The 27,229-nt window shown below is 42.8% G+C and overlaps 1 protein-coding gene across 2 annotated transcripts in view; it reads left to right on the top strand.

The window, feature by feature from the left end:
- The window catches only part of ABCC4 (ATP binding cassette subfamily C member 4 (PEL blood group)), a 192,512-nt gene that overhangs the window by 7,290 nt on the left and 157,993 nt on the right, over positions 1–27,229 (top strand). For both annotated transcript variants that reach the window (XM_084844745.1, XM_084844744.1), the window contains exons 2-9: positions 9,218–9,328; positions 10,638–10,758; positions 13,216–13,440; positions 18,820–18,909; positions 20,350–20,513; positions 23,047–23,172; positions 24,443–24,692; positions 26,829–26,933. In XM_084844745.1, the coding sequence (XP_084700871.1) occupies positions 9,218–9,328; positions 10,638–10,758; positions 13,216–13,440; positions 18,820–18,909; positions 20,350–20,513; positions 23,047–23,172; positions 24,443–24,692; positions 26,829–26,933 (1,192 nt within the window). The remainder of the gene's footprint in view (positions 1–9,217; positions 9,329–10,637; positions 10,759–13,215; positions 13,441–18,819; positions 18,910–20,349; positions 20,514–23,046; positions 23,173–24,442; positions 24,693–26,828; positions 26,934–27,229) is intronic.

Genomic DNA, 27,229 nt, shown 5'->3' with positions numbered 1-27,229 from the left:
TATTCCGCAGTAAGCTCCATGGAACATAGTGGGACTTACGTCTTCGTAAACATGTACAGGAATGCGCTGTAACTGTGCAAAACATTAACTTCTAATATATCAGAGAGAGGATGATGAAATAAAGCCAAGACCTTTGAAAATCTGCAGTAGTTTATACAAAATGTTGTGACCCATCTATCAATCAACCAAGCACCACTGTTTCAGATATGATGCAGTTTGACGGAAATCTTCATGTTTCCTTCATTTGCATTATTGTGTAACGCATAAGTAGCTGAAGTTCATTTCCAATGGCTTTTTTTTAGCAAAAGGCCCAGGACAGATGCACACTTTGCCTCTACAGCATTCCACAACGGACTCTGACTGGCTCAGTGCCTGTAGGTACTTAACATCACACAATAAACTTTAAGGAACAGCCATGTGCCTCTCTGGGGAATCGGCCAAGGCTGGGTTGTACACTATACTGAAAGCTAATTCAAAACTCCAGATTTTTCACTTGGAAAAGAAGGGTGTTGGTGTGCGTATTTCTTTGTAGACTTTAGTTTACTTTTAATATTTGGATTTGCAAAGAATTTGGAAATGTGTGGTTTGGATTGGAATGGAGTGACCTTGGAAAGGGGAGAGCAAAGGGTGCTGTATGCATCAGAATAATAGTAGGCTTTTACATAGCATTTTTTAGTGTTCCAAGTGCTTCATGCTTACCTTGTGATCCTTATGCACACAAATATGTGCAAGCTTTTGAGATCTCCAGAACTCTTAATCAGGCAAGTTGTTACGAAAAGCAGGTAGGGAGGGGTGTGTGTGTGTGTGTGTGTGAAATAAATTTAAAAATCTGACTGGATGGTGAAGCCACAGTATCTGCATATTCAGAGTCCCAGGATGGAGTAGGGGAGGAGTGGTCTGCAGGCATTCAAATTAGGCTCTGCAGGTCATGTGATGGTGTCAGGCTGGACCAGCAGTTGTCCCCAGGATTGCTGCGAGAACCAGAAAGGGAAAAAGGTTGAATCTCCCACTTTGGAAATATAAAATTCCACCCTTACTTAAGTGTTTCCATGCTGCGTGAAGCACACTGGCCCCTTTACTAGTGGATTGAAGAGAGAAACTAGGCAGTTCATATATTAACCAAGGTGGAGATAGCTTTTGAAGTATGGCTTTAGATCTAATTTAAGGAAGGGAATTCTGATGAAATGTTCCTCAGTTCCTACCCCTTCACGTTTAAAACAGATGAGAGGAAAAGGTTGAGATTTAAATAGCAAAATCTTGTGGACTAGAGATGACTAGCTAGTGAGTGGCCTGCAGGCTACAATCCTGTATGCCACATGTGGGCCTGTGAGCTGAGTGAGTCCTGCTGCTGCTGCCCCCAGAAACTGGTCAAATAATGTTTACCTGTAAAAAAGAAAAGAAAGAAAAAGGCATCCTTACTGGCTATGGAGTGCTCAAAGTGTCAAAATTAGCTTGCAAACAACCTAATTTTGACCCCTTGGGTGATCTGTAGCTGCTACAGATGCCACTATTTTTTAAAAAAATATTCTGGCACCTGTGTGTGGGGGAGCGCAGTTCTGGGGGGGGTGAAACTGGCCCCCGACCCTCCTGCAGTTGCCAACCCCTGCTATGCACTGTTACCTGGAAGTAACTCCCATTGAACGCAGTGGACTTACTGCCAAATAGATATTTATTTGTTTGTTTGTTTATTAATTACATTTATATCCTGCCTTTTTTCCCCCTTAAAGAACCCAAGGTGGCATATGTAATCCTCCTCCTCCTCCTCCATTTTATCCTCACAACAACTGCCCTGTGAGGTAGGTTGGCCTGAGAGTCTGTGACTGGCCCGAAGTCACCCAGTGAGCTTCCATGGCCGAGTGGGGACTAGAACCCGGATCTCCTGGCTCCCAGTCCAACACTCTCGCCACTACACCACGCTGGCTCTTGTTGCCCTTGTGTCTGAGCAACAAGATACGCAGAGGATTGTACTGGAAGTGGTATTATTGGGCTCCTGATGTCCTTACCAAAACTCTTTTCAAGTTGTAGGAAAGAGATCACATTTTGGATCCAAAGCTGCCTTGTGCAGGTGGAAAGGCACTCCATTTCTACAAGTTGTCCCCCCCCCCCCCCGGTTGCAGCTTCTTCAGCCTAGGGTTGTTACATTCCTGTTCTCCAAATCTGGACAATTTAATTTTCATGTTATGCAAATCAGGCACATTAATGGTTGATCTTTATGAGCTTTATGTTTGCTCCTTCCAAGTACCTCAAAAAGTAGGGCAAGGATAAGAGGAAGCAACTTTTTATCTGATCATTTGTTTATGCCAAGATGCTAAAATGCTGGATTTCTCCATTGTGTTATTGTGGGCAACCCTCACCTCCACTCTGGGGGACAGAAAATAGCTCCAAAAGGAATCAGGAAGTTCCATCTCCAGATAGTTGAACTGTCACAATGTTTTCGAGTTGCTATAGGTACTCTAGTATAGTACATGCAGGATATCACTGCTTCCCTTACATGTTGAAAATAGTTGTGTTTTCCCGAACTGGTTACAATGATGGGAGGTGGGAATAGGTTAACTTCTTGCTAGCCCATGGGCAAATGGGCAGAATAATGTTTGTGTACCTGCCTTGTTCTTAGAGGCGACTGGTGGGGAGTTCCTTGGCAAGGGAGGCGCAGGAGCAGGACTCTGGTGACCACAGTTCTTGGCTTGGCTAACACAGCTAGCCCAGTACTATAGACTCCTCCATTTATTTTAGTTTCTGGATGTAATAATATAAATACTCACTTTTGTACATAACACCATGTGTGTGCTGTGAAGATATTGACCTGGTTTGCACAATCGAAACAGCCCACTGTGGGTCGTTTAAGCCATGGTGGGCTGCAGTGCATACTGGGCGGGATTTGCATATTTAGTGCCTGTCTGTGACTTGTCGTGTCATGTGAACTGGGGACCGTGGGTTATGAGAGGGTTAAACAACCCTCACATAACCCAACAACACACCATAGTTGCTTAATCCTTGCATAACCCATGGTCCATGGGTTTGCGCGGCATGACAAGCTGCGGTCAGGTGTTGAATACTCAGAATGGCTGCCTGCGCCCTATCGTAGGCTACAGTGGCATAAATAAGCCACAGTGGCCTGTCTGATCGTGCAAACTTGACCATTGCAATGGTGTTGTTTGAACTTGGTTATGGCACTGACCATTCCCATTTTCCCAAGCCACTGACTTGTGGCCCTCCAGGTGTTTTGGCCTACAGAGTTGCCCATCCCTGAAGTAGAGAATAGAATGGCTCTAGACAGAGAATGCAGACGCTGGCTGCTCCTGATCTAAATCATGAAAGTGAAACCTCCAGCTAGTAGCACCTTTATGGTAGGGAAAGTAAAAAGATTTCATGTTAGTGTTTTACTGAAGAATTTTGTATTTATATGATAAACCAGACATTTGCTTAGTTATTTGGAAACAGATGTTACTGTGTCGGCAGAAGTTCTGATGATGGGTCAAGCATTGAAACAGCCTTGTGTTTCAAGCCCCCCCCCCCTTTCATTTGTTTGTACTAACTGGACAGAGTTGCAGCATCTGGTTCTCAAGGTTGAACGAACTCTAGTGTCCAGGCAACCTTAATACCCCTCGTGACTTGTGTAGCTGGTTCTCACCCTTATTTTGTATTTCAGGTATCAACAAGTTAAGATACACCAAGAGTAAATTCCATGTGTTTGGTTTCGCAGAACCAGTGCTAGCTTGTAGGCTGTTCTTTCAGTGGGTGGGGGGCAGACACAAATCCTCAAAGGGTAGATTTGAAAAGGCTGTTGAGGTTTTGTGTGTTTGCGGGCAGTGGCCGTAACCTTGCTTTGGAAAGTTTAGATCAAGACTGGTTTTTTTTTTTTAAAGTTATGAACAGTTGTTATGAGCTAAGAAATGGGAAAATTCCTGTTGCTGTATGTATCTGTTCTGTTGTTTGATCTAGCGTAGGCGCAACTTGTGATCCAAGCTGTTGTGTTTTAATTGTGTTTGAATGTATTTGCTTATTGGTTTTTATCAGTGATTATAAGCTGCCTTGAGTGCCATTTTTGGTAGAAAGGAGGGGTCCAAATCAAATCAATAAATAAAATTCACAAGATGAATATGGCCCACCTGCCAGATGCTTAACAGTCTTTCATCCCCCCCCCCGCCCCGCCTCCACTTTCAGATCTTGGCAGAAGGCAAAAATAAGATGTCTGTTGAACCCCTTGTCGGCTGCCTTGCATCATGGGCAGGCTGCTTTTGGCTTGGTAAATCACAAGTTATGCAGGCCTGTTTAGACACTCCTCACTATTTGGAAAGATTGCTGGACTTGCTGCCTGATCCGGAACCTTGGGAAGTAAGTCCCAAGGAATCCAGTGGGGCTTCACTTTTAATAATTGTGCTGAGGATCGCAGCCACCACATATTTGTCCTTATGGTAAGTGGTGTTCACTTTGATGGTATAATGTTGGATCTCGTCGTCTCTTCCTTTGGGAATATATCCCTGTCAGTTTTGACCAGCTTTGTCCTATTATTCAGTAACCACTTTGGATGACTTGCCAAAATCCAGCTTGCTGAAAGCCTTGTGGATGCTGTGGCAGCTGTTGTTTTCTCGGGAAGTTGCTCACAGACAGCCTAGTTTTGCATGGTGGGGGAAAAACATTGTCCCAATTCATGGTTGGGTTCACTCTGTCAATGTGCAGGTATGGTAAGATTTACTGTCATCCAACTAGTCTAGTGTTCTCGAGCCCGGCACCCCCAAATGAGCTGGATAATAACCCCCATAATCCACAACCAGCATGCCCCAGGATGATAGGGACTGTAGTCCAACACATCAGAAGGGTGCCAGGCTAGGGAAGGTGGGACTAGAAAGTCTTGTGTAGTTTGCATAGTCTTCAAGCGCTTCTGTAAATACAGTCAGGGACCAAGGCAAACGCATGCTGATGGCAAAGACCTCCACCTGATCTCCCAGCACTTGTTGGTGCAGCATCTACACCTGACGGTACAGGGAGGGGACAGAGGTGAGTGAAGAAGAGGGTTGCTTCCCTGGACAGCCTGTTGAGTCCATGGAGTAAGCTCCCTGGCTATTCTGCTTCAGTTCAAGAGGCCTGCAAGGAGAGATCTGTAACTCTGTTCCTAGAAGACAAGCTGTGGCTGGGGGAATATTCCTTCCAGGACATTTGTACATTTCTTACCTTCCTCTTTCCACCCTCCTACCTCCACCCGACTCCAAAACATAGTCTTTGTTATGGTAGATGTGGAGCAGGGTGGAATGAGAAAGGAGACCTTGAGTAGGATGGCAGTAGCTGAAGGAAGGAGCTGCTCAGTTCCTGAACTTTTGTGTTAGACTTCTTGGCTATATGGAGCTAACCCTACTGCCTGCTTGCCTAGGGCAGCTCTGTCAGTCTCCCATTTGCCAGACTCTACAGGTGAATGGAGTTGTGCCAAACTGGGGAGGGGGACTTGTAGCCCTCCAGTTGATGTTGGACTGCAATTCCCATCATCCCTCACTATTGGCTGTGCTGGCTAGGGCTGATGGGACTTGAACTCCAACAGCAACTGGCAGGCCACATGTTCCATAGCCCTGTGCTAAACTCTTCTGATGTAAGAATCTCCTTGCTTCCTTTTATAATATGCATGCAAAGCTACATAAAAAGATATTTGCATGGTGCTGTGCTGGTTCAGGGCAGTCCCAGCAGATAGAGCAGGGGTAGGCAATGTGGCGCCCCTCAGATGTTTTAGGCTACAACTCCCATCACCCACAGCCAGCATGGACAGTGGCTGGGGATTGTGGGCATCGTAGTCAAAACAACTGGAGGACACTAGGTTTTCTATTCCTGAGGTAGAAAGAGGAACCCAACTGCAAAAGTTGGAAGACATTTCTGTATAATAGTGGGCTCCCTGCCCTTCCTATGTTCCTGTTGCTCAGAGAGAACAAAAGTGGATGCGCCAAGGCTCTCCTGAGAAGGGAAAGTCCCTAATGCGAGAAGGAAAGTGCTGACTGAGGCAGTAACCTAGTGGAAGGACTGGCCCCATCGGGCACCAAGCGCTTAAAATCTCTTTCTTTTCAGACTTGAATAGGAGAGAGCATTAAAGCACCACTAATTAATAAGCTAACAAAAAAGACTTCAGTGGCAGTAAGCCCTTGAGGGGTAACTCAAAGTCCAAAGGCCACTGAATCAGAAAAGCTTTAGAATAAAAAGCTTCTCACAGAACTGACCCCCCCCCCATTTCTGCAGTATGAGAAGTAACCCTCCAATTCTGCCCAACCCTCTGGGTTTCTACAGATTAGGAAACAAAAGTGAAGGTGGCAAGAAGAAATACCAGCCTGAAGGAATGGCTTTTTTACTTGCTGTAATATCGGATCTAATTTTGGTCAAAGTAGTTAATTGCAGATGCTTTCCAGGTTGTTAGGAGCTGCTGGATTGAACGTCTAGAAATCTCTCCTTTTGTAATCCAGCAGCTAAATCGGAGGGTGAATACAGGCGGTCACCTACCAAGTGGTAAATCACCAATTTGCATGTGCCTCTTGCGTAAGCTAGTTGCTGGTGTCATCCTGCCAAGTGGAAAGAGAATTTTACTATCCTTCTGCAAGTGATACAGAAGCAAGGGAGGGGCAAACTTCTTCCCTTTGCTTGCCAGGGTGATATCGCTGATCAGCTCTCCAAGTGGCTGCATGCACTCGTTCATAGGACTACAGAATTGGAAGGGGCCATCTAGGTCATTAAGTCCAACTCCCTGCTCAGGGCAGGAGTCCAGTATAAAGCATCCCTGTCAGATGGCTGTCCAGTCTTTGTCTGGATATCTCCAGCAGAGGAGAGCCCACCACCTCCATAGGCACTTAGTTCCATTTTTTTACTACTCTGAGCATTAGGGCATTTTTCCTGATGTTCAACAGAAATCTGCCTTCCTGTAACTTAAGCCCTATGTTCTTGAACGATAGAGAACAGGTTGCGGCCCTCTTCTGTGACAACCCTTTAGTTTGTTATTTACTACTTCCAAAGTGTTCAGCTATATCCACAGTTGGATGATGGAGCACAGATAATAAAATTTAGGCGCTTCCATTCTGACCCTGATGAAGAAGAGAGAAGATTTTCACCTTAAGTTAGGTCTTAAGCTCGGCAGCTGACCTTTTCTCATAGGAGTTGTCTGTCCCTGAGGGTGATGTAGTGTCATTGCTGGTAACTCATGCCTTGGGAACTTACGCCCTCTCCAACATAGCCTTGAGTCTTGGGGACTAACAGCCACATCCTCTTCTGTTGGGGCAGGTGTGTTACTTGCTCATGGGAATAGGCAAGTCTCTTGAGGAAAAAGAGTAGCCTTAGTATTGTAAACTGTCCCTTAGTCAACGGTGATGGGTTTTCTTTTAAGAGCTAGTGCTTTGTCAGGTATTGGTTGGCATTCATAGTCTTGCAGTTGAATTTGAATTTGTTCTGATATACTTTACTGTAGCCTATAATTTTTTATTGCTTTGTCAGTGTGGCAGAGGCTATAGATTCTAGAACTGAGAATTTTATGGAATTTAAACTTCTCAATTCACTGTTTAAAGTGCATTGATCAATTTTCCATCAGTAGATGATCAAGATGATGTACACAACAAAATAAAAATCGCACCCTGAGATGGTACATAGCAACACAGTGGAAGTGTGTGAGAATTCCATTCTCACAATGGAAGTGAGAAAAGTTGCAAAAATATAAGTAATACAAAAAAAGACAACACATCACATCCATTTTAAAATGCCCGAGAGAACAAAAAAGGGTTCAAGCTATCCCTGAACTCCACAAGCCATATGGTTGTCAGGCCACCTAGGGCAGGGGTCCCCAACCGTTAGGGACCTGTGGGCATATTTGGGAATTTGAGAAGCTGCTGTGGGAACCACCACAAAATGGCTTTCACAGATGATGTGGCTAATCACATAATGGCTGCTGTGGGGGCCTGGCTCATCAAAAGTGAGCTAAAGAGGTGATGGTGCGGGGAGAGAAATAGTGAGGCTAGAGGCTGGGAGAGGGGGAAATATCAAGGCACAGGGGTAGAGGGGAGAGAAATAGTGAAGCTAGAAAGGGAGAGAAAGGAGATAACCCTAACATTTACCAAGGTTTTTATTTAAAACATTTTTTTTTTAATGGGGCAGGGAGTGGCGAGCTTTGTGGGCGCCACTGAAGGACTTGGTGGACACTACATTGGGGAGCCCTACTCAGGATACCTCATTCCAGAGTTACCATGCAATGACAGAGAAGGCCCAATCAGGCCCTACAGCAGCCTTCCCTAACCTGGCACTTTCCAGATATGTTGGACTGCAGCTCCAGTCATCTCCAGTTAGCATGGCCAATGGCCATGCTGGCAGGGGATGATTTTCATGTATTTACCTGTTACGTTTGTTTCCTGCCTTCCTCCAATCAGCCCAATGTGGCATACATGATCCTCCTCCTCATTTCGTCCTCACAACAACCCTGTGAGATAGGTTAGGCTGAGAGTCAGTGACTGGCCCAAAATCCCCTGGTGAGCTTCATGGATGAATGGGGACTAGAACCCAGTTCTCCCAAGTTCCAGCCCAACACTCTTAACCATTACACCATACTGGTTCTGATGGGAATTGTAGTGCAACAGATCTGGAGGGTGCTGGGTTGGGGAAAGCTGCCCCATAGGATTTTAACCTGCTGTGAGGGATCCTGTAGCAATGTCTTCTTAGCCAATGTTAAAGAACTGGGAAGTTCATATGGGTGGAGATAATCCCTTAGAGACTCTGATACTACTAATGATCATAAAGCTTTAGCTGTCTACATCATTAAAAACATGCGCATGCAAACAAAGGTGCTACTAGAGTTAATGTATTTGCATTTGTAGCCTGTCGTTGTTTACATATCGCTAGAAACACATGTTCATGGTCCCACCTACCTTTCTAGTAGATGCAGGGTTCACAGTTTTCGCCCATTTGAGTGTGACTTACAAGGCTCCTCTTCTTTATTTTTCTTTTTTTTCCACCTATTAGAATTCTGTTGTAGGCTATGAGCAAGTTCACACAGTTGGAAACATACAAATAATGTATGTGCCATAGAATATAAACTTACACCCTGCTCTGCTTACTGGTTTTCTACTTTTCTGACTATGTGAGCGACTCTTAACACTTTTTACAGAGGGAGGTGGGATGTGTGTGTGTGTGTGTGAGAGAGAGAGAGAGAGAGAGAGAGACCATGCAACTGACTTTTATAAAATAATAAAATGTTTTATCATTTAAACAGGTGGCTGAATCCTTTATTTGTTACTGGTCATAAACGGAAACTAGAAGAAGATGATATGTATAAAGTACTCACTGAAGATTCCTCGAAGGTGCTTGGAGAGAGGTTACAGTGGTAAGTAAATACTGGTGATAGCAATTGGACCTTTTCATTGTACACCTTGCATTCTGTGCCATTGCAAATCCATCCCTTCCCCAATCCAATGATAGTTGAATTGTATGAAGGGAGAAATCCTATAGGCCTATTTCATATATGTTAAACAACCTATAGTTAGTCAGGGCTGCATGGCAGCAGGTGAGTGTGTTGCCTTCTGCCCACCCACCACTTCTGCTTTCATTTGAGATTGCAGAGCAACCCAGGAATTAGTGACCTGAGAACTTGGCATTCTGGGCTGTTGAGGGAGAAATAACCCAGAGTTTTAACCTAACAATAACCCATCGTTTTAATAGGTTTGCCAAGATCCTGATTAAGATGGGTCTCTCTCTTTTCATTCTGGCCATATAGCTGGGGTGTTGAATCTCAGGCTTATGGGCCAAATTCAGCCCACAGAGGGTCCCAGTTCAGCCCCCGCCACCAGGTTCTTCAAATGGCCCCACCCCCTTTCCTCCAACCATTTGGTGGTTTCCTAGCTTTCCTGAAGTTTTTCCCCCATTCTAAAAGGTTGAGATGCATCTCCTGAGGCTTAGTTCCTGGCAGTAAGAGCTCTAAGCTAAAATATACTGACATTTTTGGTGTTTTGGCCCTGCCCACCACTGGAACGTGGCTCCAGAGAGCTTCTCCAAAAATTGAATTTGGCCCTCAGGCTGAAAGAGGTTCGACATTTCCCCCATATGGCATGTTAGTTTTCTGTATGAAGGGATTTTTATTTTTTGTAACGAGGAGCATTTAGTCACAAGAGGTACACCTGCATTCTTAGGTGATGTAACCCAGATGTGAGTTCACTGCTTCACTGAGAACTAGGCCTTGGTGGAGTTTGGAGGTATATTAGCCTGGCAGCACTGATCTGTTGCCTGCATCTGCTTTCTTTAACTTGGCTCCTCTGGTGCTTCCTTTTTGTTCTTGGGGCATAATCCAAGCATTGGCTGTAGTGGCTTATGGTTAAGTTGAAGGTTTCTGTTTCAGCTGCAGCACATAGCTGGGACAGTTCGACTTCATTGTGCTGGCTTATTCTGGTCTGTGTTTGAGTATATAATCAGCTTGTTCCTGAGTGAAGAGCAAACAAATGAGACTTTATTGCTGTCATATACTGAAGAGAAAGCATCTCTCCTTTCCTGCAAAAAATGTTTTGGTTTTGTATTCCTGTTCAGTTGACGAATCAAAGTAGTCATTCATGGACTGATAATTCCCCCATCCCCCGAATTCTCTCTGGCCCCACAACTGCACCTTCAGTATCCTTCACTGTTGTGTTTTTTTAATCTTACAGGTATTGGGATAAAGAGGTGCAAAAGGCTAAAAAAGATGCAAGAACACCACACTTAACAAAAGCAATCATACTTTGTTACTGGAAATCCTATCTTGTTCTGGGATTTTTCACACTGATTGAGGTAACAGACTGAAAGCGCTATAAGAGAATTGAAGAAAGAATACAGGGAAAAGTCCCCTCCGCCACCCATTTCTACTTGGCCAAATCCCACTCCTCCTTCAGCCACCTCCCCTTTTAGAGTGGTGAAATGCCTGTGGCTCTCTGACTGTAAATGCAGAAGACAGCAAGTAGGCTGGAGTTGACAGTTGCCATTAGTACTCCACTGTGTAACTTTTGAATTAGCAGCACTAATGGAAAATGTTTTTGTGTCTCCCTCTCTTTCTTCTGGCCTCAGAGGTAGAACACAGGAAAAGAGCTTAAGTTGTCTGAACTGATCTCGGCTTTGTTGGTGAGCCTGGATGTGTTTTCCCACCCAGACAGAGACTTAAAAAGCAGCCGTGATAGTGCACCACTGTGTTTCCTTCCCATGATGGTCTCCACTCATGACATTTATGCTTTTGCCCAGGCAAGGGAGTGAAAGAGGGCATCTGAGCACCCACTATGCACTGCTGTCTTTCTGCATTTGTGCACTGCCCAAACATGAGACTCTGCTATAAGATCTAGTTTTGGTGTATAATATGCTTCCCTTAGAGCCTACAGTAGCCTTCCCCAACCTGGTGCCCTCCAGATGTGTGGGTTGTCAGTTCCCATCAGGAGCCAGCCAGCATGGGATTATGGGACTTATGTCTCACATACCTAGAGGGCACCGAGTTAGGGAAGACTGGTCTACAGGCTTCCCAGAGATGGCTGGATAATTTAGTAAAATGCACTTGCCTTGTAATTTTTGGTAGGCTCTGGATACCTGACTTACAGGCAGGTGACTTTGAGAGAGCAAAAGCAATATAGTACTTCAGTCACAAGGAAACTGTGTTGGGAACCAGGAAGTGCCAGGTTGAGATTTTAGTGCTACCATGAACTTTCTAGGCAAGCTGCACTCTTCCAGCCTTAGCTCCAGATCTGCAGCAGAGACGTTAATGCTGACATAGGGATGTCAGAGAATTTCTCAATGAATCTCCGGGAGGCCGAATGCCAACGCATTCGGCCCCCCGAAATTGGTGGAGAAACGGTCCGCCCCCTCGACCCCTCCGGGATGGGACTTACCTTGAGCGAGTGTCCCTGGCGGCGGTGGCTCCCGGCGGCGGTTCGGTGGTGGTTCGGCGGCGGCGGCAGCGGCCGGTCTTCTGACCGGCTGCCGCCACCGCCATTTCCAAGTAAAAAACAACAAAAAACAACAAACGTGATAGGCTACGTAAAGATTTACGTAGCCTATCATGGCTAGATTTTCAAAAAACACCGTGATAGGCTATGTAAATGTTTACGTAGCCTATCACGGCTGACTTTGGGGAAAAAAAAAACGCGTACGCAAATTGCGGCACCCATGGGCGCCATTTGCGTTCCTTATTTTGGCACGTAAATATTTACGTAGACTACGGCGAAAATAAGGGCAACGCAAATAGCATTGCCCTTATTTTCGCCGTAGTCTATGTAAATATTTACGTAGACTACCTGTGCCAAAATAAGGAACGCAAATGGCAGCACCCATGGGCGCCGCCATTTGCGTACGTGCTTTTTTTTTTCCTTTTTCAAAGTCAGCCTTGATAGGCTACGTAAACATTTACGTAGCCTATCACGGCTGACTGCAGGCCAGGGACGCAAACGGCGGCGGCTATGGCCGCCGCCATTTGCGTCCCGGCAGGAGAAGAGGTTTCGCGGCCGGAGGGATGGGGCGCCTCCCCCCCCGGCCAGAATTTCAGCGGGGAGGGATGGGGCGCCTCCCCCCCACCCAGAATTTCGGGGGGACGGAGCGCCTCCCCCCCACCGCAAAGCAAGCGTCGGGATCAGGTAAGTGACTTTCGTCCATCCCTATGCTGACATATCTTAGAGGGCTGTTTGCACAGTGCAGTGAATTAATGGCTGAGGCAAGATTTGAGCCAGGGACTTCCTGGCTTACACTCTTGGCCACACCACCTCACTACACCCTAACAGTAATATGCACATAACTGGCAGATGGTGAAAAGGTAGAAAAGGTTCCTCCTGTGCAAGCACCGGGTCATTACTGACCTCTAGAGGGACACCGCTTGCGCTGGCATTTTCATGGCAGACTATAGTGTGGTGGTTTGCCATTGCCTTCCCCAGTCGTGTCTACCTTTCCCCCAGCAAGCTGGGTGCTCATTTTACTGACCTCAGAAGGATGGAGGGCTGAGTCGACTACCCGAGATCGGCTTCCGCTGGGATCAAACTCAGGTCATGGGGAGAGTTTCGGTTGCAATAGGGAGCATGTGAATACAGGAACATACCAGTCTCATTATCTAGCATACATGAGATAAGATGGTCTGATTTTTGCTAGTTAAGATAATTCCACTTTTGAAGCAAATTAAAATGAGAGAATAATTGCTTATAGAAGAAGATTTCATTGTCATGAATCTATTTTTTAAAAAGCCTCTTCTCCCCCCCCTTCCCCAACCCTATTTCTCTTTAGGAAACACTCATAGTAATTCAGCCAATATTTCTGGGAATGATTATTCGTTATTTTGAAAATGTGGCCTCCATTGATGATAATGCTTTGAACTATGCCTATGCCTCTGCAGCAGCCTTGTCTGTGTGTACGTTGATTTTGGCTATCACTCATCACTTGTATTTTTATCACGTACAACGTGCTGGTATGAAACTGAGAATAGCCATGTGCCATATGATTTATCGCAAGGTGGGTAATATATTTTCTTTAACTGAATAAACAGGGCATTTAATATGTGGGGTCTTGTCTTGCTTTGTATGTGCTGAAGCAGCTCCTTTATAAAACAAACACTTGAAATGGTTTGCTTGGCATTACAAACGGTATAAAATATATGGATGTTCATGAAAAGAATGTTTGGATCAGGGTCAGAATGTTTCTTATTCTGCACTGGATCTAAATTCCGATCTGGGCTCTGGCTATGACGGCTGAATTCTTAAGAAAAATAGTGAGCTGGAGAGGTGTTGGCAGCCAGTATGTGCTGCTACTTTCTCCTACATCTTGTAGGCATGTGTGAAAAGAGAAAACATGGAAAGAATTAGATGTCAAGGTCAGGGAGTGAAAGAGAAGACTGGGGTGGTAGTACCTGCTCAGGAGGAACTTGAACTTCCCCAAGTTGATGGTGAAAGAATTCTCCTGAATTTGCAATAAGATTAGTGTGTGGTGCAAAATAGTCTAGTTACAGCTGTGACATAAAACATCAATGTATCTACCTACCTACCTACCTTTTCTAGGTTCCTAGTTTGTGTGTGGGGGGTGGGGTGGCGTTAGCCCCTTGCTTATGGAATTCTGTCTTGAGGGAGGTCTGCTTTATTGACCCTTTTGTGAAAACCTTGAGGTGGCTGGAAGCAAACATTGTTTTTTAATACCTTCTGTTTTAAGATGTCTGTTTTATTGGAATGTTAATGTTTTTGTAACGGTGTTCAATTTTGTGCCATCTTGTAAGTGGTTTTGGGGATTGCTGTTAAAGTGAATATACATTTAAAAACACAAAGTGGAAGTAAGTGTGTGTGTGTGTGTGTATGTTGGGGAACAAAACAGAACTTGGTGTCCCCCCCACCTTAGATTTGTATTGTGGCCTGATTCACACATTACCGAAGCAGCATGGGAGGTACTTACTTGAGGCTGGATCCCACATAAGTCTTGAGAGTGACCATATTTCAAATGGGAAAGTGGTTCTGTGCCATTTAGAACCCTGAGGGATCTGAAGGTTCCATACATGGTCCTGACAAAGCTCTTAAATAGGCACATATCCCTTGGGATAAGGGTCCTTTATTTGTTTTAACTGCTGGAAGGTGCTTCCACTCATCTCTTCAGGTTAATTCATGTTAGTGTCCTTCCCAAGAGCTATCAGTATTGCTACAGATATGGGACTGAGTTAAAATATCATCCCTTTTGCGGAAAGGGTGGGTAAGAGCGGCATGAATTAACCGTTTTTTGGTAGGGGCCAGGGCTTCGGTCCATGTTAAGAGCTCTGACACAAGGTACAGACTGAGTGGTTTACCCAGCCTCTACAACACAATGGTGGGTGCTGTTTACCCATGGAAACCCAGGAGCTTTCTCGGAGTTTTTGAAGCATCTGAAATACTCTGAAGCTTCACGGGTGGGTGGCTTGGCTGCCCTGATACATGTGTAAAGTTTGCTTTGCAGCTACAGTAGGGACCATGGAGTGCTGTGTGTGTGTGTGTGTGTGTGTGTGTGTGTGTACGTACGTACTATGTCTCCGGTCATCTTGGGAAAACTGAGTTTGTTTTTTTGTACATAGACTCTTCCTTTTGATACCTGGGAAATAATCTCTTGGGAGCTCTGCTGTAACAGGGCATAGTGCTTCCTTGTACATAAACGTCTCTCTGAGGTATTAATTTGCTGTTCCAGATACCATAACTCAGTCTGTTATGGGATTAATAAAACAGCCTTTACAGCAACTGCTGCTTGTTGAAGAGTAAAAAAGCAGTTTGGTGGATAGAAAACTTGGAACGGCAAATTGGTTCATATTGTGCTCTCATCTCTCTATTTTTAGTCATGTGTTTATTTTTCCATTTCATCTCTCAACATTCCATAGGGCCTGGAAAGCACTGAGCATAGGTCTTTGTCAAGCTATGTACTGGTGGTTTAAAAAAAAATAAAAAAATTATATATATATATATATATATATATATATATATATATTAATTTAGAGAGCAATCCTATGCCTCCTAGACAGAGTCTAGGAGGCCATATGATAGTTCAGGTTCCTGAGTCCAAGCTCGGAGACAGCATGCTGACGTCAAACCCAGGAGTCCAAACTCCCCTCCCCATTGCAGCCCCTGCAGAGAGAACCACGTCAGTTGCCTCTCTGAGCAGCCTCGGAGGGAAGGAAGGGTGTGTGTGCTGGTGGGCAGGGAGGGGGCAACTTATGCTGTATCCCCAGGCCTCCCCAGCCACCTTCTCTCCCTCTCCCCAATACCTGTCTAGCGAAAATACAGAGCGCGAGGAGTGCAGAGACAAAGATTGCCTCTGCTGTGCCTCCCACTCTGCTTTGGATGGCTGTAAGCCTGCGAGCACAGAGGCTTATGGCCATCCCCGTAACACTGTGCTCTTTCAAGCCACTATCCCCAAGTATGCAGAAATCTCTTGCTTATTTTTGGATGATTCAGTTTTGTTGCCGAACTGATAGGCACTGAGCCACCAAAGTTCAGCTTAGAGTGATGATGATTATATGTATAAACTGAGGTTTGTTTGTTTCTTTCTTTTTGATGAACTTGCTATACGGGCATCCTCAAAACAAAATTCAAAAAGAAAATATCTGAAAGCTCATTTGCTAGCAGTTCACCTTGCTACGCTTGCTTCGTCTCAGTTATTGGTTTTTCCTTTTAAAACCCTTGAAAGACCAGGATCCTGACAAGAGTGAACTGTGTCCACAAATGGACTCCCATGACTGGCCTGGAAGGCAGGGACTATGAGTACAAGTTGTTCCACAGCTGAAGGTCCAGTACTCCAGTACTGAGTACTCATAGTACTCAGGCAATGCACCACAGTGTTGATGTGCACATAGGAAGTTTTATTCTTCAAATGTTGCCAGCATTGTATGAGAGGTAGACAAAGAAGCTGACCTGACTTCCTAGTCCCTCCTTTTAACCAGAACAAATTCCCCAGAAATTCTTTTGTAATAGCAGCAGCCCTCAAAATTTGTGTTCTTCTCCTATATCCTGTGCTGGCACTTTTTGACCCACATCTATTGTGCCTGTGAACAAATTCTTAGAATGGGGAAAGTAACTACAGTTGTGGCAATTGCAGTTTCACAGACTGTGGCATTGCAATGGTGTTGGGGCGAACGTACCGAGCATCTTAACTATAACTGAGCCAAAAGTTTTACGTAGTTATTTACTTATTTATTGCATTTCTATACTGCCCCATAGCCAAAGCTCTCTGGGTGGTTTACAGAAGTTAAAAGGTTAAATATAATATAAAAAGTTTAAAAGCCATTTACAAAAAAGCACATAAAAGCACACAGACAGTATACACAAACAACATGTAACTAAAAACAACTTTGAACTATCAGTCATAACTAAAGACACATCCAGGACCAATTAAAACTTACTATGTGCTGCCAGATGCCTGGGAAAAGAGATAGGTCTTAACCCAGCACCGAAAAGATAACAATGTTGGCACCAGGTGGACCTCATCAGGGAGCTCATTCTACAGATGGGGGGCCACCACTGAGAAGGCCCTCTCCCTCGTTGCTACTTTCCGAGCTTCTCTTGGAGGAGGCACTTGGAGGAGAGCCTTAGATGTTGAACGCAGTGTACGCGTAGGTTCATTTTGGGAGAGGCGTGCTGTCAAACTTTTGTGAATAGCTATGCAGAAGAAAAATAGTCGCTCCTCCATGACACTGGAGCAGCAGCAAAAGGACAAAATGAGAGCTGTGGATTGCTGCAGACAGCATTAAAAATGGTATGGATTGGGTTTTTGGATGTGGAGTCTTACACCCCTCGCAAGCCTTGGACATTTTTGAGGGGAAAATTTAAGCATGTTTTTAATATCAAGTATCTATGACATCACATGTTAGGATTAAGGTCTTCATTTATTATTTTTTAAATTATTATTAGGAGGCTTGCAGGCACTTTCTCCTTTATTCATATTAATCACAATTCAAATATTTTTATCTACAACATATACACAGAAACTATAAAAAATATTTGGAGAAAACAATCAAAACAACTGTAAATTTCTAGTGCTGAGTAAGAGGGTCCTGATGATTTTGAAACAGATGTCTAATTTAGCCAGTTTGGCTCATTTCTCATACATTAACTTGACAGCCTAGACTTTATTTGTTTATTACATTTTTATACCGCCCAATAGCCAAAGCTCCCTGGGTGGCTCACAACAGTTAAAACCATAAAAAAGATGATAAAATATAATCTAAAAATGTAAAATTTGAAATGTAAAATTTGAAATTTACAATATAAAAATAAAACTAATAACCGAGCAGGAGCTAGCAGCAGAGCAAAAATGTTAAATGCATTACCAGAAACTTTGCATTGATTTTTCTTACGTTTTCGGTATAGTTCCTTGTGTTTATAGTGTAGCATTTTAGAAGAGGTAGTCTATAACCTTTTTGCTGCAGTTAATAAGTTTATGGTTCGTTATTCTAGTTCAAATGCAAATATATCAAGATATCTTTAAAGGATTGCAGATAGCATGGTATTGAGATCCTCCATTTGCCCATCACTTCTATCTAAAATAATTTCACAATTATCAGGATCTTCACATAGTAATAAATGTCCCATTATCTATACAAAAAGTTAGTAATAAAACAACAAAGGAAGAGGCAGACCTCTACTTGGTGCTTGAAAGGGAGACACATGAAGACCCCTTGGCTGTGGAAGACCACTGATAAACTCACATTGGGCCATCTTCATCTAACGGATGGCCCAGCATGTGTTTACCAGTGGTCTTCCACAAGGGCAAAGGATCTTTATGTGTCTTTCACAGACTAGTTTTTAAAAGAAACACCCTCATTCAAACAATGGGCGCTGATATCCAATTTGGCTAACTTCAACTATATTGCGTAAGCAACCTCTAGTGCAACACCAATAGTCTTTGCTGGTATGATTGGTTTCTAGGAAAACCCATTGCAGCAGCAAATGATATTGGCGTAGTGCTAGAGGTCACTTATGCTAGTGCGATGCGATTTACATTAGCACTAGCGCCGAATGCTGCCCAATATATTTACCCATGCTGAGTGAGGGCAATCATGATCTAATTGGCTGGGATTACCCATGTGACTGATGCAGGAAACATAGTCTTTACTCTTGGTTGTCTTTCTTTTTCCTCAGCTGTCGCTTACCCAAACCTGAACCTTGATTTTGGTCCAGAAAAGATTTTTGGAGCAAGCCTCATCTTCTTACATGGTTCACAGTTGTAAATTACAGCTCAGAAGTTTCCACAAAATATATTCTGGACAGTTTGTTAACTTTTTAAATGGTGGCTTCAAAAGGATAATAGCAGAGCAAATCTTGAAAACACTGTGACTAAAATACACTTTAACAAAACTATAAAAATTAGACTGTGCTCTCTCTCTATTTTTAGGCACTTCGTCTGAGTAATACAGCCATGGGAAAAACAACAACAGGTCAAATTGTTAATCTTTTATCAAATGATGTAAATAAATTTGATCAGGTAAGCACCATTATTGGTAGCTTTTGTTTGTGAATGATTTAACCTGAATTGATTTGGATAATGGCTTGAGTTTCTTGGTCATCATCAAGATAGAATGAATTAAAGTTCTTGGATATTCCTGTGTGCATGTGCAAAATTAGATATAGATGTGTTTCTAAGGCAGCAGCCCTAAGAATCCTTTCTTGGATATATCATAGATTTCAGCGGAGCATAAATTCAAAGCAGATGTGTATGAAACTTGTGGTAAGAGGAATAATTTACAGGCCGTGGTCTAAAGATGGCTGTGTGGTTGGCAAACTTTGTTTATGTAGCTTTTGTTGCTTTTTCAAAGAGTTCGAGTGCTGTAAAATATCTTAGCTTTTGAAAACTGCTGTGGGTGTCCGTGATTCATCCAAGGTGGTTACAGTGGTAACTGGAGAATAATCTGTTGGTAATAAGTGGGATATGCTCTTAGACCAAGGCAGATGAGAATTAATAGAACGTAACAATGTCATGTGGATGTGAATAGTTACTTTGATTAAACCAGGGCTTCCTAGCCTTTTGGGGCCCGTGGACATGTTTAGAAATTTGAGTGTGTTTTATGACTTTCACAAAATTACTGTTATGAGGGAGCTTGCCCATTCACAAAATGGCTGCCATGGTGTGTGTGGCTACTCCTGCCTTGTTTCTGCTTTGGACGTTTGCAGGCAGACAGGGATCGATCATAAATGGAATAAATATAATGGTTGGTAGATTATACAGGATAAGCAGCACACTGTATCTTCTTTCTGGATTGATTGAAGGCAGACACACACACACACACACTCTCCTGCGTGCTACAGGTTTATATTGCACCTGAAGTGAACTGCCAAATGGAGGATTTTAGTGTCATTACAAGACTGAAACCCTGTAGTGTGAGGTACAACACCTGTTTCTTTGGTAACGTAGTATCTCTGTTGAAGAACTGTTCACCATGAGAAAACATTCCTTTTCTGGTGTGATTTAAACTGTTGTGTGTATGTGTGTAGGTGTAGAGTGCTGTTTATGGGTAGCCGTAAGGCTATCTAATTTCAATAGGACCTTGGATTCTTTTTTCCCCCTTCAGCCCCACATTGTTCACGTAATATTCTCTTCTGATGGGGAAAGCTAATGGTTTACCTGTGGGCCAATACACCCACATGCCACTGTCAAAAATGTCCTCCATGTAATTATCCCTTGGCTTATATGAGCCTGCAGTTAGTCCCATGTAAATTAGCCATATATAGCCCTGCACGTGTGTATTTTTAGTTAGTGGAAAATTGTCTCTGAAAGTTGCAGACATATCTGAGCCTATGTGAAGGGAATTTGCAGTCACTGCTAAAATGTGTGAACGGGACCTGTGGCTGTCATAATTTTCAGTTCATGCGAATTGCTGTTTTCACTTAATTTGTGTGTTTCACATACACTGTTCTGTTTGTGTAGGTGACTATTTTCTTGCATTTCTTATGGGCCGGACCCCTTCAAGCGATAGCTGTAACTGCATTTCTTTGGCTTGAGATTGGCCCGTCATGCCTTGCAGGAATGGCAGTTCTAATTATTCTGCTTCCTTTGCAAACCTGCATTGGGAGGCTTTTTTCATCTCTGAGGTAAGAGGGTTTGATGTCTTGTGATTTTCTTCCTTCAGCATGCTTAAAAGTCTCCTTTAAAGGAGCTCACAATAATGCTGCGAATTTCACATTTATTTTACATGTATGCTTGTAGGTAAGATTCAAAAGTAAAAGTTGCTAAAGCCAGTACCAGTAAGGGAAAAAATTAAAAGTTCCAGAATTCATTGCTTGTAACTTTCATTTTTAGGCTCATGACAAGTTGGTTTTCATTTTCTGGTTTGGACAATCTAGGCTGAGGAACCTATTCTTACATTCTCTTTCTATTGGCATGCATGTTTGGAAAGGCATGCTTTGAGTGAAGATGCACTGATGGGAAATTTTTCCACATTCGGGACATGTAACATGGGATATTGAAAAGACAAATTGTTTACCAGTAAGGCTTGTGAATGCATAGAATTATTTTTTTTAAAAAAAATCAATAGATGTATTGTCAAATTTTCAAAATGCATTAAGCTGTCTACTTCAGATGAGTGGCTGGGCGTTGAGCATATTTAATATTGATACATTTAGACACCCCAATTTAAGAGGCTCCTTTACAGTATGTTCCTTTAGGCTGCAATCCTCTGCATGTTTAGACAGAAAAGGGGCCTACAACTCCCAGCATTGCGCCCTTTATAACTGTTTGTAGTGCTTTTAGCACTCTATTCTGCTGCTACTTTTACTTTGGTTTTCTTCTGCGCTGTTTTTATTTTTCGTTTTAATGTTTGTACTCTATGTTTTTAATGCATTATACATTGCCTAGAGAACTTTGGTTATTGGGAGTTTTAAAAGTATAGTCAATAAAAGAATAATAAAAAAGTAAGACCCATCAATACTACTCTGTCATTCAGGGTGTAAAGTTGCTGTTCTGGGTGGTGGAGCAGTCTGTTAGGCATAGAAGAGGGCATGTCTCTCTCCTACCCTGGCTGCCTTCTCCTAGCGGATCTCTAAAAATATTAAATGTTCTTGTGAATGGCTCCAGACAGACGATAGACTCAAGGCTCCCCAGGCTATAAAAATGAGAAATGTGATATGGGACCTTGAACATGAAGAGGTGTGTGTGTGTGGAAGTGAGAGATTCTTGTGACTTAGTGAACAAAAGAGGAGTTAGTTAAAACTGATTTGAACAGGATTTTATTCTCCCAACAAACCTGTGTGGTAGGGTAAGCTAAAAGATGGCTGTGTGTACTCTGTTCTCCTGAATCTATTACCTCGACCACAATAGGCTGGTCTCTCTGATCAGTAAAAAGTAATAACATAAATACAAATAATGATAATAAAAATGACCTCATCAGCATCTTCAGCCAAATGTTTTTGCCCAGCTTCTAAAACCTTATGAGGTTGAGTTGTGGCAGATATTTGGGGAAGGAATTCCAGAGTTGTGAAATAATAAATCTGGTCATCCAGTGGGGAAAAAGTAAAGTGCTGTACTTGGGGAGCGACAACCAGAAAAGGGGAGTTGTGGAAGGGAGGGGGCAGCCGGTAGCCAGGTAGGTAGATAGATAGGTAAGTATGTGTTTATGTGTGAGAACTAAGGGAATATTGGAGAAGAGAAAATGTTGACTCCAGATTAGGGGGTGGGGGTGGTAGCTTGGGCAAGATTCCATCAATGTGGGCCCTCCAAATCCTGGAGCTAGCACACCTCTCTCCTTATCTCTCCAAGAGTCTCTGTCCCCTCTACATTAGGCGGGGCAGAGGAGAATCTAGTAAGATTTCCTCAGTGCCCTCTTTCCTCTATTCATTGGCTCCTCCTCCTCCTCCTCCTTGCTGTCCTTGCTGCTGTTTCACTGACCAGGTGGTGGGTGGGTGAGGAAGTGGCAGCTACTGCCACTTGCTTGCGGGCCCTGTCCCTCTTGGTAGTGGTGGTGATCGAACCCAGGCTGGACTCAATTCCCCCTGTTGCCCAAAAAGAAAGGGCCAGCAAGCAAGTGGCGGTTTCTCTTGACCATTGCTGCTGGTGACTCTTTCTGTGCCAGAGAGCGGGATTGGTGGTTGAAGGTGTGCAAATGGCTGACAGGAGAATCCTAGGGAGCTCTTGGCTGTGAGCCTCTAGGTGGAGACTTCAGCAGATACCCAATCATGCCATCCCTGAGGCCTGCCTTGCCAGTCCCAGAAGAGTGTTGGTGAGGGAGCTGGAGAGGAGTGAGAGAGAGCTGGAGTAATATTGCTTGTGGGGAGTGGAGGAGGTGGGAAAGCTGGAGGAAGGGAATAGGAAAAGAAGCGGGACTTCTTTCACTGCAGCCTCTGCTCTTGCTTGTGAAACTGCATGGGCCTTTCATAAAAGGTAGCAAAGTCTACTTTTGTGTTGGAGCTAAATGATACATTAAGCTTAAGTAAGTCCTTAAATATCTTAAGTACATTTATCTCTGTGTTTCGTTATTCATTAGTAGTTGTACATTCCTTTGTGCCTGAATATATATATGCCTGAGGAATCCTGTAACCACTGTGGGGCAAATACATATCCTAAAGGCTGTTTCTAAAAGCTACACATTATTTGGACTGGAACTTTATAAATTCCTGTTAAAAATTACAGGAGCAAGACAGCAGCCTTCACAGATGTGAGGATCAGGACCATGAACGAGGTCATAACTGGAATGCGGATAATAAAGATGTATGCCTGGGAAAAGTCATTTGCTGATCTTGTGAACAGCATGAGAAGGTGATTTTGTGACCCACTGAAAGTTATTCATAAGTAAGATTAGTGCCTTCTAGTTCTTAAAAAAACAAAACCCTGAAACAGGTATTTTGCAGTGTAGGATTTTAATGACATGTCCTTTCCTCATCACAAGAAAAGAATCAGAGAATATTTTTCTGGAGGGCTCAATTCTTTCAATTATGCATGAATCGCCTGTTTCCGTTGCTTATTCAATAGTAATATCCTTGCCTAATATCCCTGAGTAGTAATGTAAAGATTATGATATCATATGAGGGAACTGCAATATATCATAATCTTTAAAAATCCCAAAAGTACAAAATATAATGAAACATCTCTCAACTTGTCGTCGTCTAAAAACTTAAAAACATACTCCAAAAGACTAACCATGTTAACTTACTTGCAGAAACAAACAAGATGTCTTGTGGCTTCTTGAATCCTTAAAAACGTATTGTATAAGCTTTACTTTGTCAGTTATATTACTACTACTACTACTACTACTACTATTATTATTATTATTTCTATACCACCACATAGCGGAAGCTCTGTGGGAGGTTTACAAAAGTTAAAACATTAAAATACAATATACAAAGTTTAAAAACCATTTACATAAAACATATGGACAAAAAACATATAACTAAAAACAACTTTGAACTAAAAACAATTTGTTTATAAAATCCAACAATAAAACACAGCTTAAAATAACATTGCCTAAAAATAAGATACAAAAGTCAGCAGAAGGAACAAGAGTTCTAAAAGGGGAAGGCCTGCCGGCATAACAACATGTTTAAAAACCTTCAAGAGGTCAGCAGGCGCATTTCAACTGGCAGGTCGTTCCACCGCTGAGGGGTGGCAACTGAGAAGGTCCTCTGGCGTGTGGCTGCCAGGCTCACATTAGGCAGCTGCAGCAGAGAGCCCTCAGAGGACCTGAGGTGGCGGACTGGGACGCAGGGGAACTTTTAAACTTGTTTATCTTACTTCCGCTCTTTTTTGAACTAGGTGTTTTTTTTTTTTAAATAAAAGCATTTTTAAAAATTCCAACCACGAGAAGTAAAATCCTGCATCTGGTAAGATTCTTCTCCCCTCCTCTCCATTGCTAAATGCTGTTAGGGTGAAAGGACTTCATGGGGACAGTGCTTTTTAGACTGATTTATTGTGGCATGCGTTGAAAATATGCATAGTTCTGAAGATGTGTTTGCATTGGATGCTCTGTTTAGACATTATGAAAATAAGACTAATTATTATAGATCTAAATTATTATTATTTTTAATTTCAGGAAGGAGATTTCCATGGTTCATAAGAGTTCTTACCTTCGGGGATTTAACTTAGCATCTTTCTTCGTTGCCAGCAAAATAACTTTGTTTATGACATTCATGACCTACGTATTGCTTGGCAATGTTATTTCTGCAAGTCGAGTGTTTGTCGCAGTGTCACTGTATGGTGCAGTGAGGCTGACGGTCACTCTCTTCTTCCCAGCAGCTGTAGAGAAAGTATCTGAAGCACTGGTCAGCATTCGCCGAATCAAGGTATTATTGAAAAATGAAATGCAGTGCTCTGTGGATATATGTAGCTGCAGCATTCCAAATAAGTCACAAGTTAGTAGACAACTTTTTTTTTTTTTTTTTTACAAGTCTGCCAGCCCATCCACAAGCACCTATGTTAGTCTGGCCTGAGAGAGAAAGAGAGAGCGCACAAATATTTGTCTTGCCTGGTTGCTTAAAGGCGATTCTTGAGTAGCTGCTTACAGGTCTAACTGATTGTGCTTTTTTATAAACCAAATGCTTTTAAGGCCATCAAAGTAAGTGATCCCCAATATAACTTGGATTGTGGCTAGATGAAAGGAAGGGAGGCCTATACTTGGGGCTAAGTGTAGGGGTCACTCTAGAAGGCTTTGGCTGCCTTTGGTAGTCAGCTGTCATTTGTGACCCCTCCTGTCTCCAGTCTTCTGGCTTCCAAAGTGGAGGGAAGTGGAGGGGAGGCTATTTGCAGAGGGCTGGGGCATATTCAGAAGCAGTGTGATAGACTCTTACCACTTACAAAGGCTTCCTAGTTTAGCATATCATGAGAAGCTGATCTCTCAGAAGTGACAGGATCACCCTTCTCTCAGAAATGGTGAGAGCAACAGTGCAATCCTGACATTTCTACTCAGGAGTAAGCCCTATTAAATTCATTGGGACTTACTCTGAAGAAAGTGTACATTAGATTGTAGTTCAGCCTCTCCTCATGCTGGGGAGAACTACATACACTCCCCTGTAATAATTTTTTTTTTTAAGGCACAGGAAAGAATTCCTGCTGGAAACTGTCTTGCTTCGTTCCTGTTGATTACCGTATTTCCATTTTGCTTTGTGTGATTACCTCAACTCTCAAATTCCCCATTGTTAATTGCTTTGCTTATTTTCTGTGGAGATGTAAGAGTCAAATTTGTTAGCTTTAACACAATACTTTTTTGTGTGTGACCTTCACCAGTTCCTCCTATCTCTAGCTGTGTTTCAGAGTTACTGTGTCATCTTCTTCATGGTACCTTCAATTTGCTACTTTCTTATTAAGTTAAATTATGTTTTGCACTTAAAGTATGACTTGACTGTGTCCTATGCAATCCTGAGACCAGTTTATGAGACATACAGTAGATGTAAAAGCAGTAAACTCTTGGCAAGGATGCAGGTGGATTATTGGTAGAGCAAACTGGCTCAGCAGAGCACTGGTTTTGGCCTGTGTGTGATCTTTGTTTAGATTTTTGTGTATTATTGAATTTGCTGTTGAAAGCAGCCTTGATTGACTGTTGTTCTTCGAAACCTAGAAAGGGTGGTGGCCAACCTACTTTGCATGATCTATGGTATCGAAGAGTGTTCATCTTTTAGAGCATTTTTCTGCTGTTTAGAATTAAATATGCTAATTTTAGCCTTGATATATATTTTTAGAAACTTCAATACTAAAAGTTGTTAAATTGATTTTCACTACATGAAATGTCATATTTTTCCAAATGATTTAACTTTTCTGGTGTGTGGGGAGGCTGGTGTTTAGATATTGTTGGTTCAAGGCCAGGGTGGCAGGTTCTCCATGTTCCTGTCTTGAGTTAGTTTACTTATTAGTGCAATTTACATGGACAGTTCTTGGAGGGCACGTCTATGTATGGCGGTAGTGGGGGTAGCTATATTACATTGTGGTTAATTTATTTTACCTTAAGAAATACTTGCTACCTGGTATCTGGTCAAGATAGTCAAGTGACCCAGCAGCTTATGGTTGTTGCCTTAGCGGCTTCAAACATTTGTGCTAAAGCTCTAACTACAAATATGATTCTTTGATGTAAAGACCTAGATACATTTTAGTTCAGATTCACTGACCTCTCTTTTAAATTTTTCAGTTTCTCCATTGTTTTAATTCTGTTATGTATTTTGTAATGTTGGACAAGTTTTATTAATGACCTTCGACCTGCAAATAAATGACTGAGGGGTGAATCCTCCTATGCGTGTTTAGAGAGAAAAAATCCTACAATTCCTGCAGCATAGTTGGCTGGGGGATGCTGGAAGTTATAGGACTTCTTTTCTGTCTAAATATGCATAGGATCGTGCCCTAATTGACTAATTCCCAGGGAAATTCTGGATTACGTTCCCCTTCCTGTTCTGGGTTGTGCTTAAGCAGTCTCTTTCCCCCTCTTGATGCAGAACTTTTTGATCCTCGATGAGATTTCTCAGCCGAGCCCAGAACTCAAAAACAACAGCGAAAATGCTCTCCTTAATGTGCAAGATATGACTTGCTCCTGGTCCAAGGTAAATACCCTCTTATTTTGAAATTGCAAAATAGTAAGTACTCTGATTTAAAACCCAGAAGTACGCTTAACACTTGATTAAAACTTCCAGTACTGGGGTATTAGTAAAAGCAGTCCAAGCAAGGATGCATAGGATTATACATGAGCCAAAAAATGCATCCCCGCTTCAGCGGCCCTAGTTGCAGGCTGCAAAAGTGGGGAGACAAATTGGGGGGATGGGGTGCAAGATAAATTCTAAAAGTGTTTAGGGAGGAGCCTTAATAGGACAAGCAGCTGTTTGTCCCCCCTTCCCTTTTT

Source organism: Heloderma suspectum, chromosome 3, assembly GCF_057233095.1.
Source record: "Heloderma suspectum isolate Gila_16-S chromosome 3, 16-S_ref, whole genome shotgun sequence".
In the NCBI taxonomy this organism is placed as follows: Eukaryota; Metazoa; Chordata; class Lepidosauria; order Squamata; family Helodermatidae; genus Heloderma; species Heloderma suspectum.
The sequence above is the reverse complement of the archived record's forward strand: the minus strand, read 5'-3'. Positions and strand labels throughout refer to the sequence as shown.